This window comes from Tachysurus vachellii, chromosome 22 (assembly GCF_030014155.1).
Source record: "Tachysurus vachellii isolate PV-2020 chromosome 22, HZAU_Pvac_v1, whole genome shotgun sequence".
Classification (NCBI taxonomy): domain Eukaryota; kingdom Metazoa; phylum Chordata; class Actinopteri; order Siluriformes; family Bagridae; genus Tachysurus; species Tachysurus vachellii.
The window spans coordinates 1458178-1475903 of record NC_083481.1 but is presented as its reverse complement, the minus strand read 5'-3'; the positions used below and the strand labels follow the sequence as shown (position 1 = coordinate 1475903).

Sequence of the window (17726 nt, the reverse complement as noted above, 5' to 3'; positions counted from 1 at the left end):
GAGCTGGTGCTTAATCCAGGTGACGTCTCTGTGGTGTTTTTAACTCTTCATCATGATGATGCTCTTCTAATGAGTGTGGTGCATAGAATTTATTCCCTTTTATGGTAAATATTCTGTACATTTAAAAAAATATATATTAATATATTGAATTGCTACCAGGAAAATATACTGAACATGCGAGAGGGGAGCGTCACTGCATCGCAACATGTACGAGCCAATCACGTCCCAGTATGCAAATACAGGTTGCATAATGTTATAATTCGCAAAACATCTGGAATTCTAGTGTCAGGTGTCAACATTTTGTTGTTTAAATGCATACACAGACACAAAATGTTAAAAAATATATTTGCTTATTATTTTATTCAGCACAAACCTTTCACGCAGTTCTCAGGACGCCGCTTTGACATTTTTAACGCGAACGGAAAAGACAGAAAACAAAAAAAAATTCCTCTTTCTTATGATCAGTGCTGCCAGAGCTGCTTTTGAGTTCAGGATTATGTTGATAATTTATCATACGTAAGAACGTCGAACGTTACAGATATTTCTGTTTCGGGTTCTGTGTCAGATTGAGTTGATCCAATCTGGCAACCCTGTGTGTGAGAAAGAAGCAGTGAAGTGTAAATTATAATAATAATTAAAAAAACAAAAAAAAAAACACTTGTATTACATTTTCAAGTTACAGAACTGATTAAAGGCAAACTGTCATTAAATGTAAAAAAAAAGCCTGACAAATCATCTTTTTTTCCTTTCTAATAGTATGATTACAAAAGAAAAACAACAAAAAAAACATCTCAGTGTGGTGTGTGATATGAAGAAGGCATGAACGGTGCTGGAATAAAGTTCTTTTCACTCAGTTCTCTTAGAGTTCTACAAAACTTTAAGTGCTAATAAAGAGGCTGATTATAGACTCAATAACAAACTGCTACAGTGATGAAGGCAGAAAAACAAATAAATTACAAATAAAAAATATCCTGTACTGTAATGATGAAGAAAAGCATTAAAAAAAATCTCTAATTCTGATATAATGTTAGTGATAACTACATAATTAATAATGAAATAATTAATAACTAATTAATTAATAAAGCATTATATCCATTTGGTTGTTTTCTAAGTGATTAAATTAAGCTTCATGGGTTTTTTTTCTTCACAAAAACCCCAACAATGAATCATGGGATGTTCTAATAAATGTAAAAGTGTTTTAAAATCATTTTAATGCCTTAATACAGAGATTTATGGTCAGAGAGATCAGACTCTAATTGCTCGTCGTGGTTGCCAGGTCGAGTCGGTTGTCTCGTGTAGGACCCAAAAAAATGCATCTTTTTTTATTTGCAAAAAAGATAAATATCACAGATAAATATCGCACGCTGTTGAGGACACTAACATCACAGACACATGCTGTAAAGTTATTCATAAGAATTGACTCATGAATTGATTCATTCTGGACTGAGACAGATAACGAATCCTGCTCGGATCATCTTTTAGCGGAACGTCGTGTCTCTTTCCCGTTACTCACTGCAGTCCCGGAGGCGGAGCTTCTGTTGGCATTCGTGGTGCTGGCTCGTCCGCTAGGCTGCGTGCTCCCTGAGCTCTGACAGTTCACTCCGTTCCCGTTAGTGGCATCGGGACCTGAACACATTCACATCGGATTACCGCGTTATCTTAAGTTACATTTCATCCAGTAAACTGATGCTAACTCTTAAAGACAGAAGAAGAGAAACTCACCTGCAACGCTCGAGGAACCGTTGTTGTTGTTTGTGTTGTTTCCTTGCTCGTTAAGCCCCTATGATGCAACATTAACACGTCAGTAATAAGGCAGTCCATAACAACATTATAACTCAGCGCTCAGGGTTTAATTTTCAGAGAAAATGAAAGGGGAAAAGAAATAAAAACTTACTGTTTTGTTCATCAGGGCCAAATACTCCGGATTCGGCTCGCTGAAATTTGGAACTTCAGAGTAAACCATGCAGAATCTGGAACAGTTACACAAAGTGAATAACACACACACACACACACACACACACACACACACACACCATAAAATCACTGTAGACTTCTTTACTTCTCATCTTCAGCTCCCCTTCTGGTGCAGCTAATCATAGTTTAGTGTTTGTCCTGTGAGTGTTGCCGTAGTTCAACACTGTTCTGTTGTCATTTATTTTGTTGATCCTGGGCTGTAATTATTGGTCTTCAGGTGTTTTACATGTTTATATTAATGTGCTTCCTGTCACTCAAACATACTCAGTTCTATAGTAACGGCTTCTTCACAGGGACTCGTGCAGCAGACGCTCCACTGATGATAAACAGGTTAAAACTGTATGAAATCGTTGATACGGTTACAGAAATGTGTTTGTTCATCGTGTGAAGGAGTCTCCAGTGTCACAGTGGCTTTGTAACAGACAGAGGTGAAGCTGTAAACTTACTCTCCAATCTTCTGCAGCTCTCCTCCTCTTCCTGTGTATAGAGTGAGACAGCCTTTAAAAACTGACGCATAGCTGTAAAGGAAAACACAAACACACACACACACACACACACACTGCTGATTCATCAGTGCAGGCAAACAGATCACTGAATGACACATTTAAACAGAAGCTCCTCCCCAAAACCCCACTGACATGTGAACACTGAAATATCGGTGATATGTTCAGTGACTCTGGTGTTAATTTGAAATCTCACCCTTTGGTCAGTCGGAGGATGTCTCCGGTCTGAATGAGCGCTCCCACATCATCCCACACTGATATACTGATGCTCCCCGTCTTATCAGCTACCTTACAGGTGCGCACCTCATGGCCATCTTTGGTTTTGGTGACCCTTCCTAGATAGATAGGTAGATAGATTGATTAATAGATAGATAGATAGATAGATAAATAGATAGATAGATAGATAGATAGATAGACAGACAGATAGGTAGATATAGATAGAGAGAGATAGATAGATAAATAGATAAAAAGATAAACAGATAGATAGATAGATAAACATGCACTATATTTCACATTAAAGTTGCGGTGCACGATGTTTGAAAGCCAATGTTGACATTTGAAATCACCAAAACAAACATGCCCCTAACCCAAATGGGTGTCACCCCGGTATTGATAGCTCCGCCTACACATACATACATGTGTTTTTGTAGTACTGTGTGTTGTACCGTGAAAGGTTTAGCTCCGTTTCAGGCGGAAGACGTACAGTTCTCTCCAGCGCTGGAAAGCTGATCCTATATTAACACGTCCTACTTCTTGCCTTATCGTAAGCCTTTCTTCACTTTTCGTTTTTATCCGCCATGTCAATGTTTCAATAGCTTTCTGCTAATGTCACACATGCACACTGAACACTTTCTCCGCCCATATTGAAAAGACACGCCCCTTTCTGCTCATTGGCTACACGTTTGTTTTGACTCAGTTTTCTGAAGCATTTCTCAAACATCGTGCACCGCACCTTTAATGTCAGGCCTTAACACAAAAACTCTTAATAATGCAGTAACTCAAATCATTAAGCAATTAGACATACATTTGTCTTTAAAACACATTTATAGCAGTTATAAACTCCTACAATTCTCCTATCACCTACAATTATGTGCAAAAAACACGTATGAATCAGTTTATTATTAAGTTTCTACTAAAACAAGTCCATGCATTTGATGTATGGTGTAATATTAAATGACACACAGTAAATCTACATTAAATCATCTGTGATGTATAAGAACCTGTCTCCAGGACGATGAAGATGACGTTTAAGTTCTTCAGTCCGGGTTTGATGTCCTTCACACACGTCTCTGTGCTCATAGCTCACAACCTCAACACAATGTTAATGACACTTCTGTTGTGTGCACAGAGACATGGCACAGCTGTAGCTTCTCCACAGCTAGCTGCTTTTATTTAATACATGCTGTAGAAAGCGAAGGCAGTAATAAGACGCGTAATAACTTGATAATACAGAGAGAGTCAAGTAGCACAGCGATGCTAACGGTTGGCGTTTGTTTTGCTCCTCTTCCGTACGCGGTGACGCAATCCGTATACGTTCATCACGTGACTGAGTTGGAGCGGCTCATAGATATACATAGATATGTACGCTAGATGTCGCCTTTTCTACGGCAGTACATTGGAACGAATGCGTCAATAGAGCCGCCATCTTGGAACAGGGGACCCCCTTCTCTTTAATGCATCAGAGTCAGTGTAGGCAAAGGGAAATAAAATCACCATAAATCGTCATGAATGCGATTTTCAAGTTTTTTTTTGTTCGTTCCAACGATCAGACGTGTAATTTATCATTGAGTCCAGAGAAAATTTAAGGTTTTGATATTAAGATAATCTACTTTTTCACAATATAATGCTGACATTTCTGTTTATCACTTTGGAATCTACAAAGATTCAGATTATTTAATTTAGTACCATGTCAGCAATCAAAGCTATTTTCATGGCATAAATTCAATTACAAAAACACAAATATCATATAAATACAATAAAAACAAAACAAATATAAACAGCAAGTCATATTACATATTTTTTTAATTAACATACGTTAAAAAAAATCCAAACCCTTTTCAGAGCTTTGGGTCAAATCCAAACCCTTTTCAAAGCGTTTCTGTTTTTTTTTTCTGCTCCTCCATCTCTTGAATCTCCAACATCGAATGTCCCTTGGTGGGGAGCTTACTCTTAAAGGGGCTAGACCAATATCGAGACATCTCCTTCATGCACGCAGGAGCTCGTTCGTTCTGGGTGCTCTAGACTGCTGGGCTGGGAAGAGGGAATTGTCTTCCTCCTCTTCGTCATCCATGCCCAAATCGAGGAGGTCAGAGTTAGCATCATCATCTGCGCCCTCGTTCCACAGTTCGTCATCCTCCTGCGTGAGAAGGCCGTCGAACCGCGGAGGCATGTCTGGGGATTTGGCTTCCATCATGTCCGCCCAGCACTTACTAGCTCGCGAGAGATGGTCAGTCGCTGTCAAGGCAGCTTCAGACAGGCAAGGGTCCTGCTTGTTAGCCACCGACACTTTCAGCCTCCGTTCCAAGATTTTCACCGGCATTGACACACAGTGAGCGCATGTCTGCGGGTCCGCTAGCGACATTTGAGCATGCTTCGAGCACATACACACGATGCACATAGGGTGAGGGTCCCTGCCCGAGATAGTAGCTCCACATGATGATGGACAAGGGTGGGATACAGCCTCCTTAGTCTTCAACTCATGCCCTTTGGCGGGGTAATCGCAGTCGACATAACGCAATCTAAAGTCTCGTCACAACACATTAGTCTGTTAGAATTAGGCAATTAAACCTGCGGTAGGTTCGCCTTGACGCGTAAACCCAAGTAAACTAGATGTCACCTACCGCTGTAACTAAATACGCAATAGGGAGAACAGAATAGCTTGCCATGACGCGGTCGCTATTCCAAATTTAAGGTTGTCACTCACCACAATCCCTCCACTGATATCCCGTTTGGTGACGGAATCCAATTACGGTCCGCCTGTTGAACAGATAAACAAAATCAGTGAGTCGGGATGCGCTGAGAGAGCTTGCTGCAGTCTCACACGGGAAGTGCAAATGACGTAGACAGGGGTCGACCTGGCTGACATAGGTGGGGCGGAGCCTGGTCGCAGGTCGACCTGTCTGTCAAAGACAGATGTGGTGTCATAAGAGCTTCTGCAGTTGGTCACACCCAAAGCGATTCCCATAGTGAAACACTGAGCGAAGTTAGAAAAAGAACCTAATGTAAGTTTGGCTTGAATAACCATTAATGTCTTCAAACGTATACTTGGGCTTTGAAATTGAAATACTGTAATTCAGCAAATGGTCAACTTATCCTATGATGTTCCAACTGCTCTTTATTATAGATATATAATATATTTTTCAGTTAAAGTGTTCCCTTTCTAAAAAGATTTATTGTTTTAAATGACAGATGTATTACTTTTCCTGTGCTTCAGGTGCAATGTGACCTCTGCTGAATACACAATAGATGTTTAGGATGCTCTGGATCGGCGTATACCACACCGTGTACAGTGAACAGCGCTCCTGCCAATATCCAGCAACTTCACACAGCCATTGAAGAGGAGTGGACCAACATTCCACAGGCCACAATCAACAACCTGATCAACTCTATGTGAAGGAGATGTGTTGCACTGCGTGAGGCAAATGGTGGTCACACCAGATACTGACTGGTTTTATGACCTCAAATACATTAAAACTGCACATTTTAGAGTATAATATTTAAATATATAGCACTTTCACTTGTCTTCACATCTTGAACACTGCCCTTAAAAAGACCTGCAAAATTCATGTTTTAGTACAAATATATATATATTTACTGATTTATTTTGCGCAGTCAATTCATCAATGATATACAAACTACGGAGCCCACCTGGTCACCCCTTGGAGAAAAGAAAACAAGACCCGCAAATCCGTCATCACGGTTTTGTAATTCGTCCCCTCAGTTTATAAACCGTACTCACAGATTAATAAACCGTACGCACGAGTTAACAATCCGTGCTCTCAGATTTGTAAACCGTACCCTCAGTTTTTGTAATCCGTACCCACAAATTCATAAACCGTGCGCACGCTTTCGCAATCCATACCCACGGTTTTGCAAACTGTACTCACGGATTTGTAGCCCCTCCCTCATTTTAGACAACTGTAGTCCACAAGCACGACAACAGAGCAAGATTCCGGGTACGTTGTTAATATTATTATCTGGTTATTCTATACTAATCAATGTATATTCAATACATTCAATTGTTTCAACTGCATGCTTAAATTCGCCATCGTAACGGATAATAGACAACATTTTGGTGTGTGTCATAATCATATGTTTATGATATATATGTATATATGTATATATGTGAGTGTTTATGAATGTTTATTTTAAATAGATTGTACAGAATACTGCCCAACTGTGTTAAGACAAAGAAAGAAACAGTCTTCACATACCCTGTGACCACCTAGGAGAAACACAACAGTAAGTAGGCTATAATTAATGAATATACCAGACCAATTCTCTCTGTCTCTCTCTCTCTCTCTCTCTCTCTCTCTCTGTTTACCCTTAGGTGTGTAAAGCTGGCCTCCATCAACATTAACATATTATTCCTGGGATAGGGATGGACAGATTTAGTCTAATTTAGTATTACTTTGACCTGGATCTACATTATAAAGAAATCCTTAAATTTTTAAGTGTTAAGCACGGAATTACTATCAGCATGAAGACACTTAAAAAAATCCTAAATAGAATTGGACTATTTCGAATAAAAAAATTTGACAACTTATTTAATGTTATTCAGTTTGTAAGAAGACATTCGCCTGATTCTCTCAACTCTTGATCCATTGGGCACAGAAATGCGAAGAAAAAGAAGACTGCACAGGAGAGTGTACTTTTCCAAAGGCCTCCACGCAGCCTCCACGCACAGCTTGGGCTCTGGAACCCAACTCCTCAAGAGAGGCTGGGCTCTCTACTACTCTGGAGTTGCCTGCGGTGAGAGGTGGCGGGCTGGTGTGGGCTTGCTCATAGCCCCCCAGCTCAGCAGCCATGTGTTGGAGTTCTCCCCGGTGAACGAGAGGGTCGTTTCCCTGCGCCTTCGGGTCGGGGAGAGGTCTTTCACTGTTATTTGTGCTTACGAGCCAAATGGCAGTGTAGAGTACCCGACCTTCTTGGCGTCTCTGAGAGGGGCGCTGGAAAGTGCTCCGACCGGGGAATCCGTCGTTCTACTGGGGGACTTCAACCGAGTGGTGTTCTGTTATTGGACTTCTGTGCTAGTCACAGTTTGTCCATAACGAACATGTTCAAGCATAAGGGTGTCCATCAGTACACATGGCATCAGGACACCCTAGGTCGGAGGTCGATGATCGACTTTGTGGTTGTTTCATCTGACCTCCGGCCGTATGTCTTGGACACTCGGGTAAAGAGAGGGGCGGAGCTGTCAACTGATCACCACCTGGTGGTGAGTTGGATCTGATGGACGGGAAGGAAGTGAGGACAGACTTGGCAGACCCAAACGTACTATGAGGGTCCGCTGGGAAAGTTTGGCAGAGTCTCTGGTCAGAGAGATCTTCAACTCCCACCTCCGGCAGAGCTTTACCCAGATCCCGAGGGAGGTTGGAGACATTGAGTCTGAGTGGACCATGTTCTCCACCTCCATTGTCGACGCGGCCACGCAGAGCTGTGTCCGTAAGATCTCCGGTGCCTGTCGTGGCGGCAATCCCCGAACCCGGTGGTGGACCCCGGAAGTAAGGGATGCCGTCAAGCTGAAGAAGGAGTCCTATCGAGCCTGGTTGGCTCGGGGGACTCCGGAGGCAGCTGATAGGTACCGGAGGGCCAAGCGAGCTTCAGCCCGGGTGGTTTCAGAGGCAAAAACTCGGGTCTGGGAGGAGTTCGGTGAGGCCATGGAGAAGGACTATCGGTTGGCCTCGGAGAAATTCTGGCAAACCGTCCGGCGCCTCAGGAGGGGGAAGCAGTGCCCTGCTCACACTGTTTACAGTGGGAGTGGGAATCTGCTGACTTCGACTGGGGACATTTTCGGACGGTGGAAGGAGTACTTTGAGGATCTCCTCAACCCCACCGACATGTCTTCCACTGAGGAAGCAGAGGCAGAGGGCTCAGTTGAGGACTCATCGATCCCCCAAGCTGAGGTCACTGAGGTGGTTGAGAAGCTCCTCAGTGGCAAGGCACCGGGGGTGGATGAGATCCGCCCTGAGTACCTCAAGTCTCTGGATGTCGTGGTGCTGTCTTGGTTGACACGCCTCTGCAACTTCACGTGGCGGCTGGGGACAGTGCCTCAGGACTGGCAGACTGGGGTGGTGGTCCCTCTGTTTAAGAAGGGGGACAGGAGGGTGTGTTCCAACTACAGGGGGATCACACTCCTCAGCCTCCCTGGAAAAGTCTATGCCAGGGTACTGGAGAGAAGAATTCGGCCGATCGTCGAACCTCGGATTCAGGAGAAACAATGCGGGCTTCGTCCCGGTCGTGGAACACTGGACCATCTCTATATCCTCACCAGGTTGCTGGAGGGTTCATGGGAGTTTGCCCAACCAGTCCACATGTGCTTTGTGGATCTGGAGAAGGCATTCGACTGTGTCCCTCGTGGTGATCTGTGGGGGGTGCTCTGGGAGTATGGGGTCCGGGGCCCTCTGCTAAGGGCTGTCCGGTCCTTATATGACCGGAGCAGGAGTTTGTTTTGCATTGCCGGCAGTAAGTCAGACTTGTTCCCGGTGCATATTGGACTCCGGCAGGGCTGCCATTTGTCACCGGTCCTGTTCATTATTTATATGGACAGGATTTCTAGGCGCAGTCGGGGGCCGGAGGGAGTCCGGTTTGGGGACCACGGGATTTCGTCTCTGCTTTTTGCAGATGATGTAGTCCTGTTGGCTTCTTCAAATCAGGACCTTCAGCGTGCACTAGGATGGTTTGCAGCCGAATGTGAAGCGGCGGGGATGAGAATCAGCACCTCCAAGTCCGAGGCCATGGTTCTCAGCCGGAAAAGGGTGGCTTGTCCCCTTCAGGTTGGTGGAAAGCTCCTGCCTCAAGTGGAGGAGTTTAAGTATCTTGGGGTCTTGTTCACGAGTGAGGGAAGGATGGAGCTGGAGATCGACAGGCGGATCGGAGTATCTTCTGCAGTGATGCGGTCGATATACCGGTCTGTTGTGGTGAAGAAAGAGCTGAGCCGCAAGGCGAAGCTCTCTATTTACCAGTCGATCTACGTTCCTACCCTCACCTATGGTCATGAGCTTTGGGTTATGACCGAAAGGACAAGATCCCGGATACAGGCGGCCGAAATGAGTTTCCTCCGCAGGGTGGCTGGGCGCTCCCTTAGAGATAGGGTGAGGAGCTCGGTCACTCGGGAGGAGCTCAGAGTAGAGCCGCTGCTCCTCCACATTGAGAGAAGTCAGCTGAGGTGGCTCGGGCATCTGTTCCAGATGCCTCCTGGAGGCCTCCCTGGGGAGGTGTTCCGGGCATGTCCAACTGGGAGGAGGCCCCGGGGAAGACCTAGGACACGCTGGAGGGACTATGTCTCTCGGCTGGCTTGGGAACGCCTCGGTATTCCCCCGGAGAAGCTGGAGGAAGTGTCTGGGGAGAGGGAAGTCTGGGTATCCCTGCTCAGACTGCTGCCCCCGCAACCCGGCCCCGGATAAGCGGTAGAAGATGGATGGATGGATGGATGGATGTTGACTCTTACGACAAATTGAAGCCATTTGGCATATGTATCAATGGGGCTATTGATGGATTCTCAAGGAGAATGCTATGGCTGAATGCATACTGCACAAGCAGTGACCCTAAAGTCATAGGAGGTTACTTCCTTGAAACAGTAAGAACTTTTGGTGGCTCTCCTCAAATCCTGAGAGCAGACATGGGAACAGAAAATAGTGTTATTAGGGATGTTCAAAGGTACTTGCGACGTGGTGATGCCAATCAACTTGCATGAGAAAGAAGCTTAATCTATGGCAAAAGTACAGCCAACCAAAGAATTGAGAGCTGGTGGGGTATTCTTAGAAAAGAATGTGTGGATTTATGGCTTGAATATTTTCACCAGATTAAAGATGAAGGCTACTTCGATGGCAGCTTTCTGGACAAGAAATGGCAGCTTTCTGGATGGCAGCTTTCTGTTTCCTGGGTTTGATCCAGGTAAATATTGAACACACACGGTGCATTTTTAAATACTTTTACATTTTTAAATACACATCATTTTGTTTAATACACAATACTCTTTATGGCTTTTACAGGAAGAGCTGGATTCGACCAAAGACACGTGGAACAGCCACCTGATTCGTCCATTAAGAAATAGCCTTGTACCCCATGGTCGCTCGGATGTCATGTACACCTTTCCTGAATTATATGAGACAGAAGACTACATAAGCCATGTGACAGTGGAAGACTGTGACACCTGTGAAGATCAATGTATCCATCGCTCTGACATCCCTTGTGATGAGGACATTTTCACCCTGTGGTCACACATCATGGCACAACATCAGCTTCGTATTCCCAAGGAAAGGTTTACAGCACTTAATCTGTATCTTGCACTAAGACAAGAGCTTACTACAGTGTTAAATATTGTGAGATAAAGACATGTTCAAAAGCCATTTGCACTAAAAAGTTGTTATGGACAGTTTAACAGACAGTTCTTTCATTAAATTGTTATTATTAGAGTACCATTCATTTCACAGATGTATATATGTCTTAAATGTTATTGATGAAGTTTTTATACTTCATACAGTATGCATATTTTAATAAAAGGAGACAGCTTTCTTTTTGATTCATTTTCTTTATTTTTGAAAACTGTAGTCAGTCGAATAGTATTAATTAATGAACTCCTAATGAATAACATTTCAACATTTTAAACATGAAACTTTTTCTTACAATATACTGTATTGTAGGAATACTATTTAGGCAGTATAAATTCTGAAAACATAAGTACATTTAAACTGAATGTGAACCTGTATGCGCTTTGAAACACATATATCACATTGTAACACTGCTGTAAGAACATCTGAGCTTTTATGAAACATTATCTTGTGCAGGATAAAAAGTTTGTCAGGAAACTGTGTGTGAGATGGAGACTGTGAATGATACAAAGAAACAGTCATATCCTGCTTCACATACTGTCTGACCACCTAGGATAAACACTGATAGACAGATATAGATAAATGTATGTCTAATTAAGGAATATAACAGACCTATTCTTTGATATTATTGGCATCCTTACAGTACCTTTACACAATATCCATCACCCATATGTTTGCATCAAGGATGTTTATGAACTCCTCTGCAAGCTCAGGGTATCAAGTATAATTGTTTGGAACTTCTAACACACATCCACAGGTGTGGGACTGGGAAGATCTTGTGAAGGACGTTTGTGGCTGCACAAATCGGACATGAATAAACCTTGCAAAAAGGAGGTCAGCTCCTACCAAGAAAAAATTTATTAACAATTTCAAATGTATACATACAATTTAACAGTACAAAACAGCAAAAATGCATAACAGTTTATTAAAGTATATGATTTTACAGTTGTATGTGATATAAAACTATATATTTAATAAATATAATGAAAGAAACAAAACACCTGTGCAGAAACGCAGAAATTTCCTGAGCCGAACATCACTACAGTGCTTGATGAACCTCTTAAGATAATCCATGACCTGGCATTCTCTGTTATTAAGTGTTTCATGTTGTAATATGGCTATAACTTTTCTTGCTGTTGGAGTAAGGCTCATCATCAATTCATTTAGTCCCCCTGGAGGTAGTTTCAGTTTTTTCAACACCGGACTCCAACATTCTGCTATGTAAGCTGGATCTTGCACAATTTCTTTGTGTGCCACATCAAGTAAGATCTGCTTGGCATTTTTCTCAGTGATAAGAAGTTTCACATCATGAGCTTCCAAGAATTCAACCCATTCTTCTCGCTCAGAGACTGACGTAAAGTCTCTTATTGCTTCTTCAACAAGCTGCTTTTCCTCTTGAGAATCTATCTCCAGAAATGCTGTTAAGAGCTCATCCTCATCAATGTTAAGTCTAAGACAATAACACAGAAAACGCTTGGCCAGCACAATGGGAAAGTATTGAACAGTGTTATAACCAAGAACCATCACTTTAGCTACATTTTCCCAGTCATCTTTCATATCATGCCTTGTCATGGGTACTTTTAGTATGTTTCCTGATGTACATTTCATGATAAATGTACCCCACTACTCACTCAATGCATCTCTAAAAATTCCACCATTGTCTTCTCCTTTCTCTGTGTCACCATTAGGTAGGACCATCTCAATTTCTAGAAGACAATCATTGACAGATACTAAGCCTTCTATAAAAGCTGCATTAAGATCTTGGAAAATGTTCCCCCTGCGAAGTCTTAACTTTGCGGTTTGTAACTGGTCTTGCACTGGTCTTGCACCAGTGGGTTCCATTGGTAGTGTCATCAAGCATACCGTCTTCTAAAACTGCATATCCAAACTGAATTTCTTCATCAACTGAAATTGAGCTATGTATTACATTCATAGTGCCTGGTTCTATCAACACTACACTGTTGTCTGACAAAAAAGGTGAATCAGCAATGGAACTGTTGTCCTCAGTTATGACAACAAGTTCTTCCTCACATTCACATGCCTCAGCAGAGGTAGAAGGACCTTGTTCAACTGCAAATTCATCTACTGTGTTAATGCTTGTACTTGGAGTTGTGTCTATCCTCTTGCAAGATAGATACAGTCTCAGCATCTTTACCTTCCTCAGTTCATATTGTTCACCTAATGTTGTCTGTGAATTTAGTTCTTCTTCTGTGAAGTCTCTCAATTTCAACTCAAATTCAGTTATATCTCCTAGCTTATTTTTCCCATTTGGAAAGAACAGCTCCTTGCCACACTAACAGTTCTGCCATGGTAGCACTCTTCAAAGCTTTTAAATGCCTGGTTCCACCACCACGCTTTTCTTTGATCTGGACAAAGGAGCCACGGATCTCTTCAAACAGTCCCATTTGGTAACTTCGCTCTGTTTTTTGGGCATTTGAGTTTCCACTGAGCTTTTCTGAACGATTATCACCTTTCTTCCTCTTGCAGGCCCGCTTTTCTTGGAATTTTGACATGGTTTTCTGTTGCTTTAGAAAATGTAGTGCTATTTCCTTCTAATGCAGCTACTTCTCTTCTGCAGTACTGTCTTATTGCTATCCGGTCTCCAAATCTGGGGACATATGTCAAAAGCTGTTCATCTGACATACTATTGACTGCATTGCAGTCAATCTAAAAGAAAGAGGAAAATTTTTTAAATTTTTGCAAGATAATCAGCCAGCAAAAGCTTTATATATGTTTTAAAGGGTTAATGACCCTCATGTTGTTTAAAACCTGTAATTGACTTTCTTCTGTGGAACACAAAATAAGATATTTTAAGAAATAATATTCAAGTAATATTTTAATCAGATGCTACTTTCATTCATGCATTTAAAAGTAGCATGCAATTAAATAGTTATGCAATTTTATATAATGATTTAAAGACTTATTTGGTTAATATGTTATTATTAAATAAATAGATACAATTGTATTCAGCCAAGGAATCTGTGCATTATTCGTATTGTATTGGTTTTTACCTTCTCCTCTTGAAAAGTTGACAGTACGTCATCCAACTCTATCATATTTTAGAAAATTAAGGAAATTCTCCATTTAAAAAAAAAAAGAAGTTTAAACACATTGCGTTTGGAGCTGTTGTCGTGCTTGTGGACTACAGTTGTCTAAAATGAAGGAGGGGCTACAAATCCGTGAGTACAGTTTGCAAAACCGTGGGTACGGATTGCGAAAGCGTGCGCACGGTTTATGAATTTGTTGGTACGGATTACAAAAACTGAGGGTACGGTTTACAAATCTGAGAGCACGGATTGTTAACTCGTGCGTACGGTTTATTAATCCGTGAGTACGATTTATAAACTGAGGGAACTGAGGCCACAATTAGCATATTGTTTAGCTGTGCATTCATAAATGACCACTGTGCTACGTCCGAACTAACCTCACTGTATTTCTTTATAATCAATTTCTATTCTGTTCTTAAGTGTCTTAATTCATTTTAAATAAAATTTTAAACCTTTTGTAATTCCTTGTTTTTATTGTTGTGATTATTTTTTTTAATGATAGTTTTACTTTCTTTATGTAAAGCACTTTGAATTACCATTGTGTATGAAATGTCCTACAGTATAAATAAACTTGCCTTGCAGTGTCATAGACTAGATAAAATGACGGAGAAAAGGAAAATTTGAACCTGAGAAAAACTTTGAAAATAACCATAATGACGCAGCCTCCATGTTACAATAATAATGATAAAAGCAAAGTTTTTCACTGTGGGGACATATTTTTATAAGTACAATTTGACTGTATTATTTGTGTTCTTTCAAAAATTGCTCATGAGAAATATTTATTGTCCCCCCCCCCAATGTTAAATGAAATTTACGCCCATGACAGTGAGTATCTAAAGCTCTAATATATAAACACACTGAAGTGACACTAGATGCAGAAGAGTTTTGTGGGTTTGTACAAATACTTCCCCCCCCCCTCAACAAATACAAATACAGATACAAATACCAGCTGCTTTGCATCTGTATTTGTATTTGTTGGGGGGGGGGAGTATTTGTATTTGTATTCGAGTAAAATTCAAAACATCCAGTTTTTTTGCGTTACACTTCTAATTTACGTTATAGTGTAAGTATTCTTTAATTATATTCATTATAATAATTATGGATATGCAATATTGGTTGATGTTTTTGAACATGTAACGTCATTGAAAAGAAAATAACAGCCATTACCTCATCCATGGTTAAACCAACAACTAATAAAATACCATTTTAAACATTATGAACCCCACCACCACTTGTCCTTGTTGGAGGACGCTGAACAGACAGAATAAAAACAAATAATACTTTAAAGAACTGTTCTTCTTCTGAAAGAACTTCTTTCTAATGCACAGAATTCCAAGAACTAAACTTTATCAACCCCTGACTGGGAGATCTGGCAGAACAAAATTTGTATTCTATATAATACTAAAAGATACAGCCCTGCTACTGTCAACTGTCTGCCAAAAAAAAGACAGAACGTTTTTTTTTATGTGTTATGTTTTTAATTCTTTTTAATTTTTTTTATGTTTTATGTTAACTGTAACTTAACCATATCTCACTTGGAAGAAGATAAATGCTTCCACACAGAACTTGAGCAAGTTTTTTTGGCTGGTGGAGGACCAATGCCTCTTTTCCACCAGAAAGAACCAGGTGCTGGTTCAGAGCTAGCACTGGTGCTGGTTCAAAGTTGGTTCCACTGGTGAACCTTCTAAGAACCGGTTTGCCTTTCCACCGGCTAGAGAGCATCAAGAGCCGAGTGTGACGTCACTTTATACGTGTCACCTGTCCCAGCAACTTTAGCGCAGCAGCAGCAAACACAAACACATCAACCATGGCGGATGTTGCTTTACTGTTAATGCTCATGGCTTTGTGAACCTACATTAACGCGGCGAAAAAAACGTGTATGTGCAGCTCCATGTAATCTGTATAAACGGAGGTTGTAATCGATAAAGTACATAACGTTATTTTATTGCTAACACAGAAAAAAGTTAGCCTTAGAATGTAGCTACCTACTATCATGTGTGCTGATAATATATCATATCGCGGTAAAGTAAAAGTGTATTAAACATTAGTATATTTAAGGTACATTATCAAAGCGCTAACAGTAGCCCCGCCCACAGCCCCTGACACAAGCGGTTCTTAAGTCTAGACCAGCGGCGTTTTGGTGCTCCTTAAGAACCACTTTTCCTGGTTCAGAGCCGGTGCTTTGGCTGTCGAAACAGAAAGAACTGGTTCTAAATTAGGCTCTGGCTCCGAACCAGCACTCGAACTGCCTCGGTGGAAAAGGGGCACAAGAGATGGCTCAGCAGCAGCCACACTCTTTTCTATTTGGTTGACCAAATCCATGTGAGGAGTTTCAACTAAGTTAATGAGTGACAGGAAGCTATGCTAAGGTTAACTAGCCTATAGCCTTCATCTTGCTGTCTGCAAAAGACAGATTAACTTAAACGTACCATATAACTCTCACAAGTGCATACAATTCGACACAATTACACAAGCATTGTTTAACCTTTTAAACCGAACGTTAACGTTACTCTGTCAACAGCATATTGTGTAAATTACCGAGCTAACAGAGCTACGTAAACAGAGCGAACATGAGAGCACCCAACTGCAGACTTCCATAATGCAGCGTAATGGAATAATCTCCCGATCAAACTCCGCTCCCGAAAGTTATAATCTGCCTCCGGAACCCAGTTACGGTACAAAAATCTATTCAACAAAAATAGTGATGCAGTGAAGTCTTTTTTCGCTCAGCCGAGCCTTCTCTGTTGCTGTGTGGAGCAGCCTGTGTCAGTCACCCCCCCCTTTTCCTTTTTGGTAAACAATAGGAACATTGTGCTTTGCGAATTACCCATTGCGTGTTGGTAAACGGCGTGTGCTACAGTTTGCTATGCCGATTGCGAAACGCAATAGGGAAACCGTTTGCCAGAATATACCCTGACAATCATGACATCGTATTGTTGAATTATCAAACACACTTTCATGTTTATGTGTTGAAAGAAAGATGAGGATGTCATTAAAAGAGAATCGGCGGTGGGTCATCAGGTAGTTTTAGCTACTTCAACATAGTAAAAGTAGATAAGGCTCATGGGTTCTGTAGTATTTAGTTTACTGTGCGACTTAACACACCAAATTACGGTGGCCGAGAAGTGCAAAACACATTAACAAATCTGAAAACGCATTAACAAATCTAAAAACACAACGACAAGTCAGACAATCCGGAAACGGTAGTGTATCGTTTTTTAATGGAAACTTACCGATCATTGGACAAGACACCTGTCACTCAAGATATACAGGTATGGAATCTTATGTGTAATGTGTAAAGTTCTCCGTTTAAATATAAGAAAATAACAGAATTAATCCACAGTAATCCATTCCATCCATCCATTCCAACTTTTCCCCTCGGCAGACTGTTGAGCTTCATGTATACCTTGAGTGACAGGTGCCTTGTCCAATCACAAACTATACCAACCTCTTCCGGGTTGTCTGAAATGTCGTTGTGTTTTCTGATTTGTTAATGTGTTTTTTGATTTGTTAATGTGTTTCGTGCACCAATTCAGACAACCCGGAAGAGGTAGGTAAAGTTTGTGAATGGAAACTTACCGATCATTGGACAAGACACCTGTTATTAAAGATATACAGGTGAATAAAAGGTGTCTCGTCCGATGATGGTA

General features: G+C 41.4%; 1 protein-coding gene and 1 long non-coding RNA gene across 2 annotated transcripts; both read right to left on the bottom strand.

Annotated features, from left to right (window-relative positions):
* Positions 1–333: 333 nt before the first annotated feature.
* Positions 334–4007, bottom strand: nabp2 (nucleic acid binding protein 2). The gene is made up of 6 exons (XM_060858748.1): positions 3698–4007; positions 2674–2812; positions 2421–2492; positions 1895–1970; positions 1723–1780; positions 334–1626 (listed from the first exon to the last, which is right to left on the bottom strand). The coding sequence occupies exons 1-6, from the start codon at positions 3774–3776 to the stop codon at positions 1472–1474; spliced, it is 579 nt and encodes a 192-aa protein (XP_060714731.1). The 5' UTR covers positions 3777–4007; the 3' UTR covers positions 334–1471.
* A 7337-nt stretch (positions 4008–11344) lies between these two features.
* Positions 11345–12364, bottom strand: LOC132838401 (uncharacterized). Its single transcript, XR_009647627.1, has 3 exons — positions 12031–12364; positions 11676–11871; positions 11345–11578 (listed from the first exon to the last, which is right to left on the bottom strand). It is a non-coding gene; the product is annotated as an uncharacterized LOC132838401 (long non-coding RNA).
* Positions 12365–17726: the final 5362 nt, after the last annotated feature.